Source organism: Panulirus ornatus, chromosome 55, assembly GCF_036320965.1.
Source record: "Panulirus ornatus isolate Po-2019 chromosome 55, ASM3632096v1, whole genome shotgun sequence".
In the NCBI taxonomy this organism is placed as follows: Eukaryota; Metazoa; Arthropoda; class Malacostraca; order Decapoda; family Palinuridae; genus Panulirus; species Panulirus ornatus.
The window spans coordinates 38,840,307-38,862,342 of NC_092278.1; the positions used below are offsets into that span (position 1 = coordinate 38,840,307).

The following is a 22,036-nucleotide window of genomic DNA, read 5'->3' on the forward strand; positions in this document are numbered from 1 at the left end:
AACTTTCTAAATATTTTCCTGTTTCTCTATACTTTTACTCCCCATTTGATGCAAAGGTATACTTACTGATTAGACACTCCCTTTCTTCTCAAATGCCTTGTGCTTGCAAGCAGTAAAAGTCTTATACAAGTCATTACAACTAGCATAATTTTTCAGGAAATGTTCTAAGTGATGCTCACAAACCTCTGAAACAGTCTTGTGACCGCTATCAACTTATCTTTTCAAGAAAGAATCTGCACTAACCATTTTATTCTAAATACTGGAAAAGGTGTATAGTATGGTAGCAAGTTAATCCCAGGGGAATAGGGGGAGTGCCTGCTCTTTGCCATTTAATATGACTAGGGACTCCTGTTCTGTAAATTTAATTCCCTTTATGCATAAAATGCAAACTGGTATGAGGTAGTTTGTAAAAAAAAGTTATGAAGTAGTTAATAAATAAAAAAGTGGACTTAATAGTAATAAATAAAAAAGTGGACTTAATAGTAATAAATGAAAAAGTGGACTTAACAGAGGAATATAAGTAGCAACTCCTTTGTTTAAAAGATATCCTCACTAAGATGAAATACCCTTCAATATCATATGCAAACATTACGTTTAGGAGGCCTTAGACACCTAAGATGGCTAATAACCTGACAACTATGAGTAAATCAATAATACAATTGTTTTACAACACAACTAGACAAACCAATCTTCATTTTCATTCAACCCAAATTATATCCTCAAATGCTATATCATCCACTCTTGCATTAAAACTGCCCATCAGGAGGACATGAGTCCTTGCATCAGAAATGCTCACCATGAGGACTTGATCCCCTGCATCAAAGCTGCCCAAGCATTGACCTTCAATCCTTTTCCTACTTACTAAGTTAAAATGAACCTATCATGCCATGAAAAATTTCAAAATCTGTATCTAAACCTTTCATTATGTCATGTTTACATATGTGCCATGATGTTTATCTTAAACTACAAATTTTCATATTCAAATTTTTCCCATGTCTTGCTTACATATGTTCCATGTTCATCTACATGAAATCCAGATTCTTATGGGATTTATTCAATATTTTCATGAGAATTTTATCAATGGCAGCTGATTCTCATATTACAGGGCTCTTGGACTGTGAAAGGGCAGCAGAAAAGCAAGCCGATCTCTCGGTGAAAGAAAACATGATCTAACTTAAACACAAACTTTAACCCACTTTCCACAGGGCAGGGCTTTCTTAGGTTTCCCAGTCTTTGCGAGACCCAGCATTCATTATCTTATACTTGGCCTTTACTTTGTAACCTTTTACATGATCTACTGTTGAAGGTTTTATGAATGTCTCAATACATAACATCTGGAGCTCCAGCCATTATACATAACATGGGTGGCAGATTCGAATGAAAAATGGCAGAATTTGGTGACTGATTTTGGGAAAATGTGTGGAAGAAGAAGACTGAGAGTGAATGTGAATAAAAGCTAGGTTATTAGGTTCAGCAGCAATGACCAGGAAGGTATACTACTAGTACTACCTGCCTGGTATCAGGAGGGTTAGTGATGGCTGCAAAGTGAGCCAGCACTTCAGCGGTTGTCAAGTTGCACTCCTTTGACCCAAGTAGCTGCATTTTCTTTCTGCCTCACCCACACATGGACTACTGGCATTCCATCCACAAACTTACATTCTCTTCTTGTCATACATGACACTTGACAACCCTGAACTCACACAGTTCATTCTTCTTAACTCTACATTTTCCTCCGGTGAGCATTGTGCCTAGCCTTTTGGCAAAATGGTTGGAGCAGCAGATAGAAGTAGTAGGTAGGAACAGTCAAGTTGGGGCATTAGGAATAAACATTAGCTAGAAGTAGCAGGTAGGAAAATTAGGCAGTAGCCTCTGCAAACACAGCATTAGAGTTGTCCTTTGCCAATGGCCTGTTAAGGATGAGGCACCAAAGGCTAGGAAGTAGCACTAGAGTTCACTAGTTATGGAGACTCTATAGCCATGGATACCCCCTTGAAGGAGTTCCAGTTGGAACAGGCATCAGAGATATAGATAGACAGATAAGACAGCAGGGTTGAGGGATAAGTCTGTTGGGGTGCAAGTTCAAATGGAAACATATTGGAGGAAGTGAAGTGTTTTTGATATCTGGGAGTGAACATGGCAGAAAATGGAAGCAGAAGTGAGTCTAGGGTTGGGGAGGGGGCAAAGATTCTAGGAGCACCGAAGAATGTGTGGAAAGAATGTTACCTGAGAAGGCAAAAATGGGTATGTTTGAACGAATAGTAATCCCAACAAATTTATATGGATGCAAGGCATGGGCCATAGATAAGGTTGTATGGCAGATGTGTTGGAAATGAAATGTTTTAGGACAATATGTGGTGTGAGGGTTCGATCGAACAAGTAATGTAAGAGTAAGAAATTTTTTTTTTTTTTTTTTTTTTTTTTTTTTTTTTTTTTTTATACTTTGTCGCTGTCTCCCGCGTTTGCGAGGTAGCGCAAGGAAACAGACGAAAGAAATGGCCCCCCCCCCATACACATGTATATATATACGTCCACACACGCAAATATACATACCTACACAACTTTCCATGGTTTACCCCAGACGCTTCACATGCCTTGATTCAATCCACTGACAGCACGTCAACCCCGGTATACCACATCGCTCCAATTCACTCTATTCCTTGCCCTCCTTTCACCCTCCTGCATGTTCAGGCCCCGATCACACAAAATCTTTTTCACTCCATCTTTCCACCTCCAATTTGGTCTCCCTCTTCTCCTCGTTCCCTCCACCTCCGACACATATATCCTCTTGGTCAATCTTTCCTCACTCATTCTCTCCATGTGCCCAAACCACTTCAAAACACCCTCTTCTGCTCTCTCAACCACGCTCTTTTTATTTCCACACATCTCTCTTACCCTTACGTTACTCACTCGATCAAACCACCTCACCACACATTGTCCTCAAACATCTCATTTCCAGCACATCCATCCTCCTGCGCACAACTCTATCCATAGCCCACGCCTCGCAACCATACAACATTGTTGGAACCACTATTCCTTCAAAAATGTGTAGTAATAAAAAGAATGTGGTTGAGAAAGAGAAGGAGAGGGTGAGTTGAAATGGTTTGGAAATATGAAGAGAATGAGTGATAAAAGGTTGACAAAGACTATGTGTGTCAGATGTGGTACAAACAAGGAGAATGGGGAGACCATACTGAGTGAAAAAGATTTTGAATGACTGAGGTCTGAACATGCAGGAGGAATAAAGGAGAGCACAGGATATAGTGAACTGAGAGTAAATGTGAGCCTCGCATGGAAGGCTGATGGGATGAAGTAGTTGGTAGGCAGTTAGGAGGGCTAAGTGAGGATAGTTCACCCACTGAGCACACGATACAATCACAAGGTATTATGACTTGGCCCTTGACCTGACCTTCATGGGTCACCACAAAGGTCACACCATTATAACCAGTTGCTGATGCTGTCCAACTGAGGGGGGCCATACTGTCAAACTCAAGCATCGCGCTCAAAAGCCAAGATGTCAGGCTCAGGAGTCATACCACCTTACTCATAGGGTCACTGAGCACTTATGAAGGTTAATAAAACAATATGGTGGTGGTGAGAGATGGGACATAGCACGGGTGGTGAGGTGCATCATACAAGTGAGGTAAGAGAGTCAGGTTTACTCTGAAGGCAAACCTGGGTTGAGTGCTGGTGAGGCAGGCAGGCTTGAGTGAAGGGGGATTACTACAAAGCCTTCATTCAGTGTCTTACGATATGATGAATTTCCTGGTCACTACTGGCCATGCACTCCAATTCTATGTCCTGGTTCTTCTATCTTTCCACAAACTGCTTTCAGTGATATCAATATACACACAAACACAGTTATTTCCTATACAGAACACCTTTGAATCATCTACATGCCTTCTAACTTTTACCACACTAATTTGAAAGTTTCTGATATCTTCCACAACCATAAACAACCCTGAAAGGACCAAATGGTCTGTTGGTGTTTGAATTCCTTTGTACAGTATTTCTTTGTTTTAAAGAGCATTCAGAAGGAGAGGTCATTGTCTGTATGGTAAAGCAGTTATGCCTGAAGGTATAGTAGTCCTATCAATGCTGCATTGTTGTGGATTTTACCCCTTGAATGCAAAAGTAAGGAAAAGGGTAAATGTACTGGAATTCAAATGCCTGACAAAACCATGTGGTGAGAAATACATTAATTGTGCAAGAAAAACAGCATCAGGGAGGTGCAGCAGAAAGTGTATCATGATTGAAAGAGAGAGAGAGATACAGCCTTTTTACATACCTCATATGTTCTTCTCTTATCAGAATGCAAACAGTGGGGCGACCGGACAACCTCCAGTATTTTCCAACAAAGTGTAGTTCTGTCTTAATATCATCTATGAGAAGTGCCATGTCATGAGAGAGGTAAAAGTCACTCACTTCAAATACCAGAGGATAGCACAACACTGTCTGGCCACACACACGATAAATCTGTAGAAAAGGTACTCACTGTAAATTGACAATCTAATATGGATTGGGGAAATCACAATATGGAAAAAGAGTAACATAGATTCTAACCACCTTATAAAATACAGACAGAACATATAAATTATATACATATCATAAACAGAATCCATGCCACTGGTGAGAGAGGGGTCCATGCCAAGCAGAGACATAGCATATCTATCAACAACAAAGACCTCATGAAATTTTCATCTTCCAGTACATTATACCACTTCATCCTGTACAGTCTTCAATAACTGAATTAGTATAAAGTTCATGTGTCAACTAATAGTAACATAAACCTTCAAAAAAATCAGTTTTCATGTATTGATAATGGGTGTAGCTCTAATGAATATATATTCCACAAAGTCATTCTTCCAATTTACAGTCAGTGGAACACATCAAGGAATATGAAGAGGTCAAAGAAAACCATAGAAAGGTCTGTTAGGTCTGGTTGTGGATAGGGTTTCAGTTCTCTACATATGGCAGCTAGAGTGTGGACATGAGCAAATGAGATCATTTCTTTGTCTGCTCCTAGTGCTAACTTGATAACATAGGAAATGTCACATACGTATGAAAAAAGTCTTCATAATTATAATCAAAATACAGTTATCATCATCATAATAAATCAATATCATCATCATCAATATCATTATTTTCATCTTATCTATTATACTTTGTCACTGACCCCAGCGTTAGCAAGTTGGCGCAAGGAAACAGACAAAAGAATGGCCCAACCCACCCACATACACATGTATATACATACACGTCCACACGCGCACATATACATACCAATACATTTCAATGTATACATATATATACACACACAGACATATACATATACACACATGTACATAATTCATACTGTCTGCCCTTATTCATTCCCGTTGCCACTACGCCACACATGAAATGAAAATCCCTCCCCCCGCATGTGTGCGAGGTAGTGCTAGGAAAAGACAACAAAGGCCACTTTCGTTCACACTCAGTCTCTAGCTGTCATGTATAATGCACTGAAACCACAGCTCCCTTTCCACATCCAAGCCCCACAAAACTTTCCATGGTTTACCCCAGACACTTCACTTGCCCTGGTTCAATCCATTGACAGCACGTCAACCCTGGTATACCACATCGTTCCAAGTCACTCTATTCCTAGCACGCCTTTCACTCTCCTGCATGTTCAGTCCCCGATCACTCAAAATCTTTTTCACTCCATCCTTCCACCTCCAATTTGGTCTCCTACTTCTCGTTCCCTCCACCTCTGACATATATATCCTCTTTGTCAATCTTTCCTCACTTATTCTCTCCATGTGACCAAACAATTTCAAAACACCCACTTCTGCTCTCTTAACCACACTCTTTTTATTACCACACATCTCTCTTACCCTTTCATTACTTACTCGATCAAACCACCTCACACCACATATTGTCCTCAAGCATCTCATTTCTAGCACATCCACCCTGCTCCGCACAACTCTATCTATAGCCCACGCCTTGCAACCATATAACATTGTTGGAACCACTAGTCCTTCAAACATACCCATTTTTGCTTTCCAAGATAATGTTCTCGACTTCCACACATTCTTCAATGTTCCCAGAAATTTTGACCCTTACCCCACCCTATGACTCACTTCCACTTCCATGGTTCCATCCACTGCCAGATCCAACCCCAGATATCTAAAACACTTTACTTCCTCAAGGTTTTCTCCATTCAAACTTATCTCCTAATTGATTTGTCCCTCAATCCTACTGTACCTAATAACCTTGCTCTTATTCACATTTACTCTCAGCTTTCTTCTTTCACACACTTTACCAAACTCAGTCACCAGCTTCTGCAGTTTCTCACATGAATCAGCCACCAGCACTGTATCATCATTGAACAACAACTGACTCACTTCCCAGGCTCTCTCATCCACAAGACTGCATACTTGCCCCTCTTTCCAAAACTCTTGCATTCACCTCCCTAACAACCCCATCCATAAACAAATTAAACAACCATGGAGACATCACACACCCCTGCCACAAACCAACATTCACAGAGAACCAATCACTTTCCTCTCTTCCTACACTTACACATGCCTTACATCTTCGATAAAAACTTTTCACTGCTTCTAACAACTTACCTCCCACACCATATATTCTTACTACCTTCCACAGAGCATTTCTATCAACTCTATCATATGCCTTCTCCAGATCCATAAATGCTACATACAAATCCATTTGCTTTTCTAAGTATTTCTCAAATACATTCTTCAAAACAAACACCTGATCTACTAATCCTCTACCACTTCTGAAGCCACACTGCTCTTCCCCAATCTGATGCTCTGTACATGCCTTCACCCTCTCAATCAATACCCTACCACATAATTTCCCAGGAATATTCAACAAACTTATACCTCCGTAGTTTGAACACTCACTCTTATCCCCTTTGCCTTTGTACAATGGCACTATGCAAGCATTCCACCAGTCCTCAGGCACCTCACCATGAGTCATACATACATTAAATAACCTTACCAACCAGTCAACAATACAGTCTCCCCCATTTTTATTAAACTCCACTGCAATACTATCCAAACCCACTGCCTTGCTGGCTTTCATCTTCCGCAAAGCTTTTACTACCTCTTCTCTGTTTACCAAATCATTCTCCCTAACCCTCTCACTTTGCACACCACCTCGACAAAAACACCCTACATCTGCCACTCTATCATCAAACACATTCAAAAATCCTTCAAAGTACTCACTCCATCTTACACCACCACTACTTATCACCTACCCATTAGCCCCCTTCACTGATGTTCCCATTTGTTCCCTTGTCTTACGCACTTTATTTACCTCCTTCCAATACATCTTTTTATTCTCCCTAAAATTCAGTGATACTCTCTCACCCTAACTCTCATTTGCCCTCTTTTTTGCCTCTTGCACCTTTCTCTTGACTTCCTGCCTCTTTCTTTTATACATCTCCCAGTCATATGCATTATTTTCCTGCAAAAATCCTCCAAATGCCATTATTATTAGTATCAATACTATTTTCATTTCTTCAGTTATCATTTTGCCATATTTAGGATTATTCACTAACATGAAAACAACATGAGAATTAGATAATGTCTGCATCAATCAGTATAGCCTGTTTTGCATAAAATTATGTACACTGCTTACTATGAAACCAAGATATCAACTTGATTGTGTTTATACAATCTTTGAGAAGATTTGTAATAAAGATGATTAACAACAATTAATCACTCTATCAATACTTATTCATGATATCATGACACATAACCTATTCATTATGCTAAGGTTACATAACCAATATATTACTCTGACACCATAATATATGGGCTATGCATTATCAAGATCAAGAGAAAAGACGTCTCAGTGCCTATGTGATAATGAGCCAATGGCAACTCACCCATTCACCTAGAGCATAAGGGCACAGGGATATCATCCGTTCCACACAGGGAGAGGTGTTTCCAAATTCTTCATTCATATATATATGAATGCATGGTGCTTACAGAGTTCGATAAGTTTTTGGTGAGAATGTACAACTACTTATTTATGTCTCTTCTTTTAAACCAGGCATTCCCAATAATCAATCCTTTTTTAGCACAAATATCAGAGTGTCTTCACCATTTATGCTCACCTTACTGATTTTCAGGAAGGTGAACATAAATGAAGAGGAGCTTCTGAAAATGTGTGCTGAAACAGAACTGATGACTGGGAATATCTGGTTTAAAAAAAAGAGACATACACAGCTATACATGAGTGAGCAGGAAAGATGGTATGCAGGCATTATTGGATTACAATTCAATTTATAGGCAAGCAAAAGAGAACTCTTAGATGTGAATGTGCTGAGAGGGGAAGCAAGAGGGACATCTGGTCATTACCTGGTTGAGGTGAGTGTGAAGATCTGTAGAGATTTTCGGAAAACAGGATACTATATGGGTGACAAAAGGATGACGAAAGTAAGTAACTCATGTGAAGAAATATCAAGAAAGAGAGAGAGCAAAATGAAAAAGTGAGTGTAAACAAACCTAAGAGAATGGGACTGGAATTAGTGGCATTTTGGGAAGCAATGCTGACATATGTGAGAGAAGAGTGTGGCATGTGAAAGGTAGGAGATGGGCAAGTGAGAAAGGGTAGCAAGTGGTGGGATGATGAGGTAAAGTTGCCTGAGAAAGAGAAAAGAAAGATGAATAAGTGGTGCTTACAGGGAATAAGCACCAGTATTTGGGAGATGTACAAGAGAAATCACCAAGAAAACAAGAGGCTGAAAAAGCAAGCAATTGAGAGTTGGGGTGAGTGAGTATCACTCTTCATTAACTTGATAGATCAAGATAATCAAAGCCTTCAATAATACTGAATATGTATGAGATTACCTCTTCATATTCTTTTTCTAAGAAAAATAAATTCAAGTAATTTAATCTGCTCTAGTAGGATTTGTTTCTCATCCCAGGAATCATCTTAGTAGCTCAACTCTGCATACTCTATTCTGTCTCCATTCACTAAAACTGAACACAATATTGAAGATGGTGACAAGCCAATGAAATGAAAAGAGTAAGTTGGATTTCCCTAGACTTAAATTCAAGGGCCCATCTCATAAATCCAAAGATTTTGTTCACTCTTTTCACTTCTGTGCACTACATACTTGGTTTTAGGTCAACAGAGATTATTATACCCATGTTGTTTTCCTCATTTTCCTTTTGCATTTCAACAGAATTCATACAGTAGCTTTCCTTTTCATTTTGGCTGCTGATATTCAAAGAGTGAAGAGGAGATGGAGCAAGTACTTTGAAGGAATGTATGTGAAGTGAGAGTCATAACTTGTGGGTTGGTGAGAAAAGAAGAGGTGGTGACAACTTTGCATATGATGAAATGTGGCAAAGTGGCTATAGTGGTTGGGATGCAGTTGAATTTCTGAAGAAAGGGGGTGAATGTGTTGTTGATTAGTTAGTTACGATTTTCAACATGTGTATACATCATAGTGATGTGCCTGTGCTCTGGCAGAATGCATGTATAGTGTTTCTGTATAAAATCAAGGAGGACAAAGGAGAAAGTTTGAATCACATAGGTACAAGTTTGTTGAGTGTACCTAAAAACTGTATGGAAGGGTGGTGATTGAGAGGCTGGTATCATGCATACAGCAACAGACTGGGGAGGAACAATGTAGTTTCAGGAATGGTAGAGGATGTGTGAATCAGGTATTTGCTTTCGAAAAAGTGTGCGAAACATACTTAGAGAAACAGAATGATTTGTATATGGCATTACTGGATATGCAGAAAGCATATAATAGGTGGTAAGCATAAGATTTAAGTGAGAATCGGCAGCAGTTGGTGCTTAAGTTTGGGAGTGTGTAAAGGAGAAAGTTAGAGCACTTGTATATGATAGCAAGGTTATTAGGTTTAGCAATACAAAGAGACAGGTATATTGGAGTATGAACTTGAAAGGAGAAAACTTCAAGGAAGCAGTGTCTTAGAAACTTGGGAGTGTAAGTGGTAGCAAATGGAACCATGAAAGTGGAAATGACTTACAGGATGGGTAATCAGACAAAGCTTTTGGGATCACTGAGGAGTGTGTGGAAAGAGAGGTCATTATTCGGGTGAATATGGGTATGTTTAAAGGTATCGGAAAATATGTGGTGTGAGATGGGTTGATTGTGTCAGCAGTGATAGAGTTAGACAGAAGTGTGGTAATAAGAAAAGTATAGCCTAGAGATCTGATGAGGGTGTGTTGAAATGGTTCGTACATATGGATGGGAGTAGAGAGAGGTTGGCAAAGAGGACATAAAAGTCAGAAGTGGGTGGACAAGAAGAGGGAAAGACCACACTGGAGTCAGAGGTATGGGAAGAAAAAGATTCTGGGTGCCCAGCACCCTAACATGCAGGATGGTGAAAAGCATGCAAGGGATAGAGAACTGGAGCAATGTAGTATACAGCAGGGTAATGTTCTGTCAAAGGACTGAACCAGGGAATATGCAGCAGCAATGGGAAACCACAGAAAGATCTAAGTCCTGGTTGTGGTTTCAAATGATAGCTAGATAGTAGATGATAATAAGACCTTTTGTTTGTCAGTTTCTGGAACTATCTCGCTAATGTGAGGAAACAGTGAACAAAAATATTGCCAGAGGTTGTGGGATACACTCTTACATTGTATTGCTCTGCTATCATTATGAAATGTATGATATATAAAAACCTTAAAACAGCCTTTATATACAAGTATTTCATTAACAAAAGGAAAACAATTTATCATCATAAGTAGGAAAGGAATTATCTAACAACCCCTTTTCAGCTTTGCACAGTGGCAGTAACGTAATAATGAAGTAGGAGGTGCTGTTATTGCAGAAAGTAAAAGAAACTTGAAATTGTGAAAAGTATCAAGTTTCAGCACCTTGAAAGGATACTCTACTTTTACTGGAGTAGCCAAGTCTCATCCCACCTTCTCGTGATGACCTCATTATTACACCCCTTTGGAGTGGAACTAAAGGGGGAGGCCTTACCCAATTACATCAGGGAAATACTTTTAAATCTGGACAAACACCTGAGGTATGCTGTAACCTTTACTTTTTTTAACAATTTTGGAGCCCCGCTGCCTCTAAAAACACTGTGCTGGATATGCCCTCTGCCAGTGACCTGTCAAGGGTGAGGCACTAAAGGTTAAGAAGTGGCACTGGAGTCTACCAGTTATGCCAAGGGTTAAAAGAGATGAGTGACTGAGAGTGATGGTAATGAATGTAAATTGGATGACTGGTGAGAATAAAAGGAGGGAGATTGTGAAGACATTTATAAGTTGAAGCTTGGATGTGCTAGGGATTGGGGAAACCCATATCCTTGAGCAGGGTGTATGGAGTGAAAATGTAAATGATGAATGCATGTTATGGGAGGGCTTGAAAGGAGGTGTGGTTTAGACAGGAATGACTGAAAATATTCTAGGAAGAGAAAAAAAACTGTCCAATTCTATCACCAGAAGTATGGGAGAGTGTTACAGAGCATGGATGGAACAGATCAAGAATAATGTGGATGAAAGGAAAGACTGGAATTATGAAGTATGCATGGGTATGTGTATATGCACCTGTGAATATGAAGACTGTATGAGGTAAGAATGGGTGATATGAATGTAAAAGTGGGATGTGATGAAATTTGTGAGATAGCTGGTAAATAGGGAGTGCCTGAAGTAAATAAGAATGGAAGCTATCTTGTGGATATCTGTGCTGAGAAGGGTTTATTCCTTGCAAACACCTTTTTTCAGACAAGATGATCCACAGGTATACATGGATGAGTAATGATGGAAGACAAAAGCAAAAGATTTTGATTTACTATGTGGCAATGGATGAAAGATTGACAAAGGCTGTGCTGGATGCTAGAGTTGTGAGAGAATTCTTTGGAGACTCTAACAATTTCGCAGTTCTTGTGGGGATAAGGATCAGGGAAAAATGGAGAGGTAAAAGTGCTGGCAAGCGAGAAGATGAGTCAGGAAAAATGCAGGAAGTATGAAAGGAAGGTAACTGAAGGACAAGATGGAAGTGCAGTGAATGTAGAAATGTAATCATTGTGTGAATGAGATGTTTAGAATGTTTAGAGAAATACTAATAAAGGTTGTAGAATCAGTAGTTGGATACAAGCTAGTGAGATACAGGAATAAAAAGAGCAATGCATAGTGAACAGAAGAGATAGAAATGATGCAGAAGAAAAGAAAAAGGCATATGGTAGAATGCTCAATTGGAATGCACCAGTAGAAGTTCAGCAAAGGAGGAGGGAAGAATACAAGATATGTAAGTGTAATGTTAAAAAGCTGATATAGGAAATCACAGAAAGAGTAGATGAATATTTTGGAAGAAAGTGAAAAGTTTTGGAATAATAAGAAACTAAACTGGAAGGAGGTGAAAAAGTAAAGAAGTAGATGTAAAAAGAGAAATGTTAATGTGAGAAGTAAGGAAAGGGAGTTGCTGTATCAAAAGGAATAAGTGAAAAGAAGATGGGAAGAGTATTCTGAAGAAGTGGTAAATGGGAGGCAACAGTTGTTACATGCATGGGTATGGAGGATGGAAGGAAGAGGATACAAGAGCAAGGGCCTATGGCAAAAAGAGAGGTAAGAAAGGCATAATGAGGTTGAAGGTGGGAAAGGCTCCTGGAGTGAATGGGATTATGACTAAAATGCTAAAGTATGGAGGAGAAAGTGTGACAGAGTGGATGCATCTTATATGTAATTTAACATGATAACAGAAGGTTGTGCCTGAAGATTGGGTGAAAGCTATTATAGTTCCTTTATTCAAAGGAAAAGGTGATTAAGGATGTATGTAGAAATTATAGGGGAATAAGTGAGGTGGTTTGATCGAGTGAGTAACGTAAGGGTAAGAGAGATGTGTGGAAATAAAAAGAGCGTGGTTGAGAGAGCAGAAGAGGGTGTTTTGAAGTGGTTTGGGCACATGGAGAGAATGAGTGAGGAAAGATTGACCAAGAGGATATATGTGTCGGAGGTGGAGGGAACGAGGAGAAGAGGGAGACCAAATTGGAGGTGGAAAGATGGAGTGAAAAAGATTTTGTGTGATCGGGGCCTGAACATGCAGGAGGGTGAAAGGAGGGCAAGGAATAGAGTGAATTGGAGCGATGTGGTATACCGGGGTTGACGTGCTGTCAGTGGATTGAATCAAGGCATGTGAAGCATCTGGGGTAAACCATGGAAAGCTGTGTAGGTATGTATATTTGCGTGTGTGGACGTATGTATATACATGTGTATGGGGGGGGTTGGGCCATTTCTTTCGTCTGTTTCCTTGCGCTACCTCGCAAACGCGGGAGACAGCGACAAAGTATAATAAAATAAAAATATAAGTCTGTTAAGTATACCAAGAAAAGTGTATGCAGGAATATTGATTGACAGAGAGATGGAAGTGGCTGAATGCAGAATAAGTGAAGAGCAAGGGGGTTTTAGGAGAAATAGGGGATGTGATCAGATTTTTGCAGTAACGATGACACTTGAAAAGTATTTAGTGAAAGGTATGAAGTCGCATGCAGCTTTTATGGATCTGGAGAAAGTGTAAGACAGAGTCAAGTAGAATGCTTTCTGTGATGTGTTAAGGATACATGGTACAGGGGGACGACTGCTGGATGTGTAAAAGCCTATAGAGGAGCAAATGCATGTGTAAGACTGGATGGAGAGCTGAGCAAAAGTTATGGGATACATGTAGGTGTGAGGCAGGGTTGTGTGATGTCACCATGGCTTTTCAATATGTATATGGATGGAGTGTGGCAGTGAGATATTGTGGGTAGTGGCAAGCCTGTTTGTGGACTGTACTGTGTTGTTTGCTGAGAGTGAAGAGGAGATGCAGAAGGTTGTGTGTATTAAGGGACAGCATAGTCCTCCCAACCCTGACCTATACAGCCAAAAATGGACATCGAATGAGGCACAGAGGTCAAGACTCCAGGCTGTGGAAATGAGTTATTTGAGAAAAGCATGTGGTATGACTAGATGGAATGAAGAAAGAAATGAAAGGGTGTATGAAAGATGCGGTATGGCAGGGAATGCAAAAGGAGTAAATTGTGGAGTGGTAGAATGGGCGAAACGTAATACTTTGAAGTGCTTTGGGCAGGTGGAGAGAATGCAAGACTGGGAGTTTACAAGGAGAGTGTATGATAGTACAATTAAAGGGGTTGATGTGAGTGGAAGACTACCTGCGACATGGGTAAATAGGTAAATAGAGTGGGGGAATACTGCAGGGAGTGAAACAGAGGAAGAATGCATGATGCATGTGAGGGAAGCATGTAAGGACAGAGATAAGTGGAGACTCTTTTGCCGTGGCCACCCTTTGATGGGAGTTCACGGAGGGAACAGGCGTCAGGGATATAGACAGATAGATAGAACACCTTTTCATCTTTGAATTTTGTTTCAATCCTGTTTTAGTGTCTTCAGGCCTTAATCCTTTTTGATAATCCTACTGAAGTTTTTCCTACCTAAGTATTTTGTGTAAGTGCAAGGGTTGAAATAGAAGGGAAATGAGAGTTGGGGTAAGAGAGTATCATTAAACTCTAGGAATGGTTAAAAGATGTTTTGGAAGAAGGTTAATAATGTGTGTAAGATAAGAGAGCAAATAGAAACATTGGTGAAGGGGCAATGGGGAAGTGATAACAGGTAGTGATGGAGTGAGGAAGAGATAGAGGGAGTATTTTGAAGGATTGTTGAATGTGTTTGAGGACAGAATGGAAAATGTAGGGTCTTTTAGTCAGGGTGGTGTGCAAAGTGAGAGAGTCTGGGAGAGTGGCTTGCTGAAGAGAGAGGTGGTGGTGAGAGCCTTGTGGAATATGAAATTCGGCAAGGTGGCAGGTTTGGATGGTATTGCAGTGGAATTTATCAAGAAAAGGGGTGATTGTGTAGTTGACTGGTTGGTAAGGATATTCATATATGTATGAATCATGGTGAAGTGCTTGAGGACTGATGGAATGCATGAATTGTACAAAGGCAAAGGGGCTAAAGGTGAGTGTTCAAACTACAGAGGCACAAGTTTCTTGAGTATTCCTGGAAAACTGTATGGGAGGGTAATGACTAAGAGGGTGAAGGGATGTACAGAGCATCAGACTGGGGAGGAGTAGTGTGGTTTTAAAAGTGGTAGAGGATGCATGGATCAGGTGTTTACTTTGAAGAATATATGTGAGAAATACACAGAAAAACAGATGGATTTGTATGTAGCATTTATGGATCTGGAAAAGACATATAATGGGGTTGATAGAGATGCTTTGTGGAAGGTCTTAAAAAAATATTTTGTGGGAGGTAAGCTACTAGAAGCAGTGAGAAGTTTTTATCAAAGGTGTAAGGCATGTGTACGAGTAGGAAGAGGAGAGTGATTGGTTCCCAGTGAAGGTTGGTCTGCTGCAGGGGAGTGTGATGTCCCTATGGTTGTTTAACTTGCTTATGGAAGGGTGGTTAAGGAGGTAAATGCATGAGTTTTGGAGAGAGGGGTGAGTATGCAGTCTGTTAAGATGAGAGGGCCTGGGACGTGAGTCAGTTGTTGTTCACCAAGGATACAACACTGTTGGCTGAGTAAGAAACTGTATAAGTTGGTGACTATGATTCGCATCCGCTTCCATGGTTACATGCGCTGCCAAATCCACTCCCAGATATCTAAAAAACTTCACTTCCTCCAGTTTTTCTCCATTCAAACTTACCTCCCAATTGACTTGACCCTCAACCCTACTGTACCTAATAACCTTGCTCTTATTCACATTTACTCTCAGCTCTCTTCTTTCACACATTTTACCAGTCACCAGCTTCTGCAGTTTCTCACATGAATCAGCCACCAGCGCTGTATCATCAGCGAACAACAACTGACTCACTTCCCAAGCTCCCTCATCCCCAACAGACTGCATACTTGCTCCTCTTTCCAAAACTCTTGCATTCACCTCCCTAACAACCCCATCCATAAACAAATTAAACAACCATGAAGATATCACACACCCCTGCCGCAAACCTACATTCACTGAGACCCAATCACTTTACCCTCTTCCTACACGTACACATGCCTTACATCCTCGATAAAAACTTTTCACTGCTTCTAACAACTTGTCTCCCACACCATATATTCTTAATACCTTCCACAAAGCATCTCTGTCAACTCTATCATATGCCTTCTCCAGATCCATAAATGCTACATACAAATCCATTTGCTTTTCTAAGTATTTCTCACATACATTCTTCAAAGCAAACACCTGATCCACACATCCTCTACCACTTCTGAAACCACACTGCTCTTCCCCAGTCTGATGCTCTGTACATGCCTTCACCCTCTCAATCAATAACCTCCCATATAATTTCCCAGGAATACTCAACAAACGTATATGCTCCATTCATATATAGGATTAATCCATTCTTGTATGGAGTATTGCTCTCACATCCGGGGTGGTTTTAGCTATGTATCCTTACTTGACAGAGTTGAGGCAACAGCGATCCAACTTATAAACTCCCCAAAGCAAAATTCAAAATTCGATCCACTTGCTCTGTGTTGCAAAGCTGGTTCACTTTCCCTCTTCTCAAGGCATTATTTTGATTTTTGCTCCCAAGAGCTGGCTGCTGGTGTGCCCCCACCATATGCTAGACCACACAATACTTAGTGAGTTCCTGCATCCCATGATTACTGTGTGGCTGTTGGCAACTCAAAGGTAGGACATTCTGATAACTGTTTCTTTCCCTACTCCTGTAGCTTTGGAACTGCCTTCACTCCCATGTCTTTCCTGATATTTATAACATGGGATATTCTAAATCACAGGGTTTTTTTTTCACTTCCTCCAAAATTCATGAATACTTTACACTTCCTCCTTGTAGTGAAGGAACTTCTGCTAGTTAGAGCACCAACATGTATTATTTAATAGTCTTTAGTCTTTTACAGTTACAGTGATTTAACATGCTCCCTGGGAAACACACATATCTGTAAATATCATTACTGAATGCAGCATTGTAGCTGCAATCCACGGGTGCAAAGCACAACTCACTACTCTGAGACAAAGAGGCCCCTAAATCATCAGTCCCTGCCCAACCTCATCAAAATCAGTAGTTTTTCTTTAGTAATCTCTTTTGAATCTTTTAGCAACTTTATACACAAAACTAAATTCATTATGGAGAAAAAATTACAGAAGTCCTTATCTGGAAGGCATAAAAGTCAGATACTATTGGTAAGTCCTCCACCAAAAATTTTATGATCAAAAAATCAGAATAAAGCATGTTATTTATCTTAATTGTAGCAGTGCTTGGGAGCAGCAAAACAAATGTCCATGACAAGGTAAATTAGAGATAAAAAGATAAGTTAACATGTGAATACTGAACATGAAGTTTTTTTCATCACTAAATCTACTGATCTTGAGTTTTCTTACATATGAACTTCATATTTTCATTCATCTACAAAATCAAAATGAAAGTTATGGTGCTTTGTATCATCTATGTGGTTTCACAATGTAAAGGGTACAAATACCTAAACCAACAACACATCAATTCATCACACTTTACCCATCACCAGATACAAGTAAACATGAAATGTACACCCTGTCTATAAGATCAATTTGTCAAAATTAGTGTCAACTGCAAAGGGTTGTTTAGTGCACAACTGCTAAGGGTTGTTTAGTGCACAGAATATATCTTAAATTGGTCACTGCTTGCATTTCAATATCAACCCCTAATACAATGCAAAAAAAAAAAATTAATGGTGACCTAAAGAGATCAAATTAATCTAACCTGATTCAATGTGTTCTCTAGCATTTTCTCTAGAACAATTTCATGAAAATCCTTAATATTGGTCATGTTTCTTTCTGCTACGAAAAAATAAAGGCAGCAGAAAGGTATATTCTTTTCATTAAGTACAACTAAGGAATGCTTTTGAAGAGGAAAAATTCACCCTAGGCATGTAAAAAAAACAATCCTTGATCAATTAGATGGTCAAACAAATACAAAGTGAACTACAGGTACTGAAGAGAGGAGCAGGAAGCCCATCTTTCTAAATCTATCAAAAATTATAATGTGAAATTTAAAGACACATTTGGGAAACCTTGTAAAAAAAATAATTCATGTCAAGGTAAAACAGATGGTGGGGAAAAACATTACCTTGTATCAAGCAAAGAAACTTTTACTGAATTTCAGCATGGGAGTACTTTTGAGTGCTTGCAATAATCCTGAAAAATGGTTTGAATTAGATCTGAAAAACAAAAATAAGGTACAATAATACTTAAACATAAGGCAACTACACAACACTTGTAACTACATGAAGAATAAGAAAGCTGTAAAAATTTAAACCACAATTACCTTGCTTGTTCCTAGAGCACCAATAGGTCGAGGTGGGCGACCTTTTAGACCTAACTTCTCACTGACACCAAGATTTTGATAGACTCTCACCAGTTCTTTTGGAGGCCAAATTTGCACGGGCTCAACCTCATGTGGAGTCTGTTATATCAGTAAAGAAAAGAAATTAATAACCATTCCATCCTATGCCAGATAAGTTAAGGAAATACCATGTTAGAAATATAATTGAAGTCTTTGATGATCTGGTAAAAGGCGTGAGAAAAATTAATCAATAGGACACTTTAAAGTTCTTTAGCTCAAATCATCCTTAACAATTTTGGGTACTAGTCATGCAACTTATGGACTTAATGCTTTTTAGGCACAAATTACACCACAATGATATCCAACTGGAAAAAAAGTTACCAAAAAGTGATGACTTAGGTCACTAATATTATTTTTCTCCCAAGTGAAGACAGGATAACCATCAACAACCAGAATAATGTTAGATATAACCACAATATAAATGCATAATTATCACTCATAATGCTTTATTTTCTTTCTTATACTTAGTCGCTGTCTCCCGCATTTGCGAGATAGCACAAGGACACAAAAGAAAGAATGGCCCAACCCACCCACATACACATGTACATACATAAACGCCCACACACACACACATACATACCTACACACTTCAACGTATACATACATATACATACACAGACATTACATATATACGCATGTACATATCCATACTTACTGCCTTCATACATTCCCATCACCACCCCACCACACATAAAATGGCATCCCCCCTCCCCTCGCATGTGCACGAAGTAGCGATAGGAAAAGACAATAAAGGCCACATTCGTTCACACTTAGTCTCTAGCTGTCATGTGTAATGCACCGAAACCACAGCTCCCTTTCCACATCCAGGCCCCACAAAACTTTCCATGGTTTACCCCAGATGCTTCATATGCCCTGGCTCAATCCACTGACAGCACGTTGAACCTGGTATACCACATCATTCCAATTCAATCTATTCCTTGCACGCCTTTCAACCTCCTGAATGTTCAGGCCCCGATCGCTCAAAATCTTTTTCGTTCCATCCTTCCACCTCCAATTTGGTCTCCCACTTCTCTTCGTTCACTCCATCTCTGACACATATATCCTCTTTGTCAAACTTTCCTCAATCATTCTCTCCATGTGACCAAACCATTTCAATACATCCTCTTCGGCTCTCAACCACGCTCTTTTTATTTCCACACATCTCTCTTACCCTTACATTACTTACTCGATCAAACCACCTCACACCACACATTGTTCTCAAACATCTCATTTCCAGCACATCCACCCTCCTGCGCACAACTCTATCCATAGCCCACGCCTCGCAACCATACAACATTGTTGGAACCACTATTCCTTCAAACATACCCATTTTTGCTTTCCGTTCTCGACTTCCACACATTCTTCAATGCTCCCAGGATTTTCGCCCCCTCCCCCACCCTATGATTCACTTCCACTTCCATGGTTCCATCCGCTGCCAGATCCACTCCCAGATATCTAAAACACTTTACTTCCTCCAGTTTTTCTCCATTCAAACTTACCTCCCAATTGACTTAACCCTCAACCCTACTGTACCTAATAACCTTGCTCTTATTCACATTTACTCTTAACTTTCTTCTTTCACACACTTTACCAAACTCAGTCACCAGCTTCTGCAGTTTCTCACATGAATCAGCCACCAGTGCTGTATCATCAGCGAACAACAACTGACTCACTTCCCAAGCTCTCTCATCCACAACAGACTTCATACTTCCCCTCTTTCCAAAACATGAATATGTACATGTGTATATATGTATATGTCTGTGTATGTATATGTATACATTGTAATGTATAGATATGTATATGTGCATGTAGGCGTTTATGTACATACATGTGCATGTGGGTGGGTTGGGCCATTCTTTCGTCTGTTTCCTTGTGTTACCTTGCTAACAGGAGAGATGGCAATTAAGTATAATAAATGAAAATAAAATATCTTTGAGAAATATCTTACCTTAACGTGGGAACTAATCATGATAAAAAATGCATGATTATCCTTATGATAAAACCATTTATAAATGTAGTTTGATCTGCACTTATCTTCTTGTTAAAATACATTTATTTTTTATGTAAGGCTGATTTATACAGAGTTCCCTAAGAAGTATCTTACTTGACTCATAAATAAATAATGTAGGAAATGAGAACAATATACATGCACAACTACTGCTCATAATTCCCCCACTTATAAACGTTGTTCGGTGTACGTGCAACCATTTATTATCTCATTCTCATCAAAGTTTTTGGCTTCATACTTGACTGATATTTCCCACATTAGCAAAGCAGCACCAGAAATACATGAAGAAAGGCCAAATCAGTTCACATCCATTCTCTAGCTGTCATGTGCAATGCCAAACAACCAAAGATACCATTCCACAAACAAGCCCAACAGACCTTTCCATGGTTTACCCTGAACAATTCACATGCCTTGGTTTGGTCTAATAACAGCATGTTGACACCTTGTTCCCATTCCTTCCATCCCATGCATGCCTTTCAACCTCCTGCATGTTCAGGCCTTGATCACTCAAAATCTTTTTTACTCCATCCTTCCATCTTCAATTTTGTTTCCCTGTTCCCCATGTTCCCAATACTTCTGACACATGTGCAAACCATTTGAGCACACCCTCCACAGCAATCTCTCAACCACATTCTTTTTATCACTACAACTATCTCTTAACCTTTCATCACTTACTCGATCAAACCACATCACACCACATACTGTCCTCATTCGTTTCATTTCCAAAACATCCAACCTCCTCCACACAGCCTTATGTATAGCCCATGCTTCACATCCATTTAATATTTTTGGACACACTATTCCTTCAAAAACATACCCATTTTTGCCCTCCCAGATAATGTTTTCTCTTTCTACACATTCTTCGGCACTCCCAGAACCTTCACCCCTCACCCACCTTATGACTCTACTTTCGCTTCCATGTTTCCATTCTCTGACATGTCCACTCTATCTATGTATATCTGACACCTGTTCCAATTTGAACTCCCTCAAGGGGGTGGGCATGGCAACAGAGTCTCCATAACTAGTGAACTCCAGTGCCACTTCTAAGCTTTCAGTACCTCACCCTTAACAGGCCAATGGCAGAGGGCAACTCTAGCGCAGTGGCTCCTTCCTACTGTTCCTACTAACTACTTCTAGCTAATGCTGCTACCTACCACTTTCCCTTAAGATTCTAACTAATGCTCCCATCTAAATGTTCCTATCTACTACTTCTATCTACTACTCCCACCATTTTGCCAATGGCAGGGGTAACTGCAGGAAAATCTAGAGTTACGAAGAATGAGCTGTGTGAGTTAAGTGTAATCAAGTGTTATATATGACAAGGAGAGATTGTATGTTTGTGGAGAGAGTACCAGTAGTCCACATGTGAAATGCAGAAAGAAAAGACAGCTATCTGGGCAAGAGGAGTGCAACTTGACAACCACTAAAGTACTGGATCAATATGCAGCTGTCATTAATACCGGTAATATACCTACCTGGCCATTGGCTGCCTACCACTACTACCTAATACGTTCATTCTTAAGTATCTAAAAGACATCACTTCCAATTTTTCTCATACCCCAACTAACCTGTCCCTTAACCCTGCTACACCTAATACTCTTCCTTTTATTCATATTTACTCTCAACTTCCTCTCTGGTCATAATGAAAATGTAGATAAACAACATTGTGACTGGTCTTCTTTAACATTTTATTTTTGGGAA

General features: G+C 39.7%; 1 protein-coding gene across 4 annotated transcripts in view; it reads right to left on the minus strand.

The window, feature by feature from the left end:
* LOC139765716 (probable phosphorylase b kinase regulatory subunit beta) overlaps positions 1 to 22,036 on the minus strand; it is a 217,915-nt gene that overhangs the window by 95,633 nt on the left and 100,246 nt on the right. For all 4 annotated transcript variants that reach the window (XM_071693507.1, XM_071693508.1, XM_071693511.1 and 1 more), the window contains 2 exons: positions 18,250 to 18,387; positions 4,286 to 4,473 (listed from right to left, as the gene is read on the minus strand). In XM_071693507.1, the coding sequence (XP_071549608.1) occupies positions 4,286 to 4,473; positions 18,250 to 18,387 (326 nt within the window). The remainder of the gene's footprint in view (positions 1 to 4,285; positions 4,474 to 18,249; positions 18,388 to 22,036) is intronic.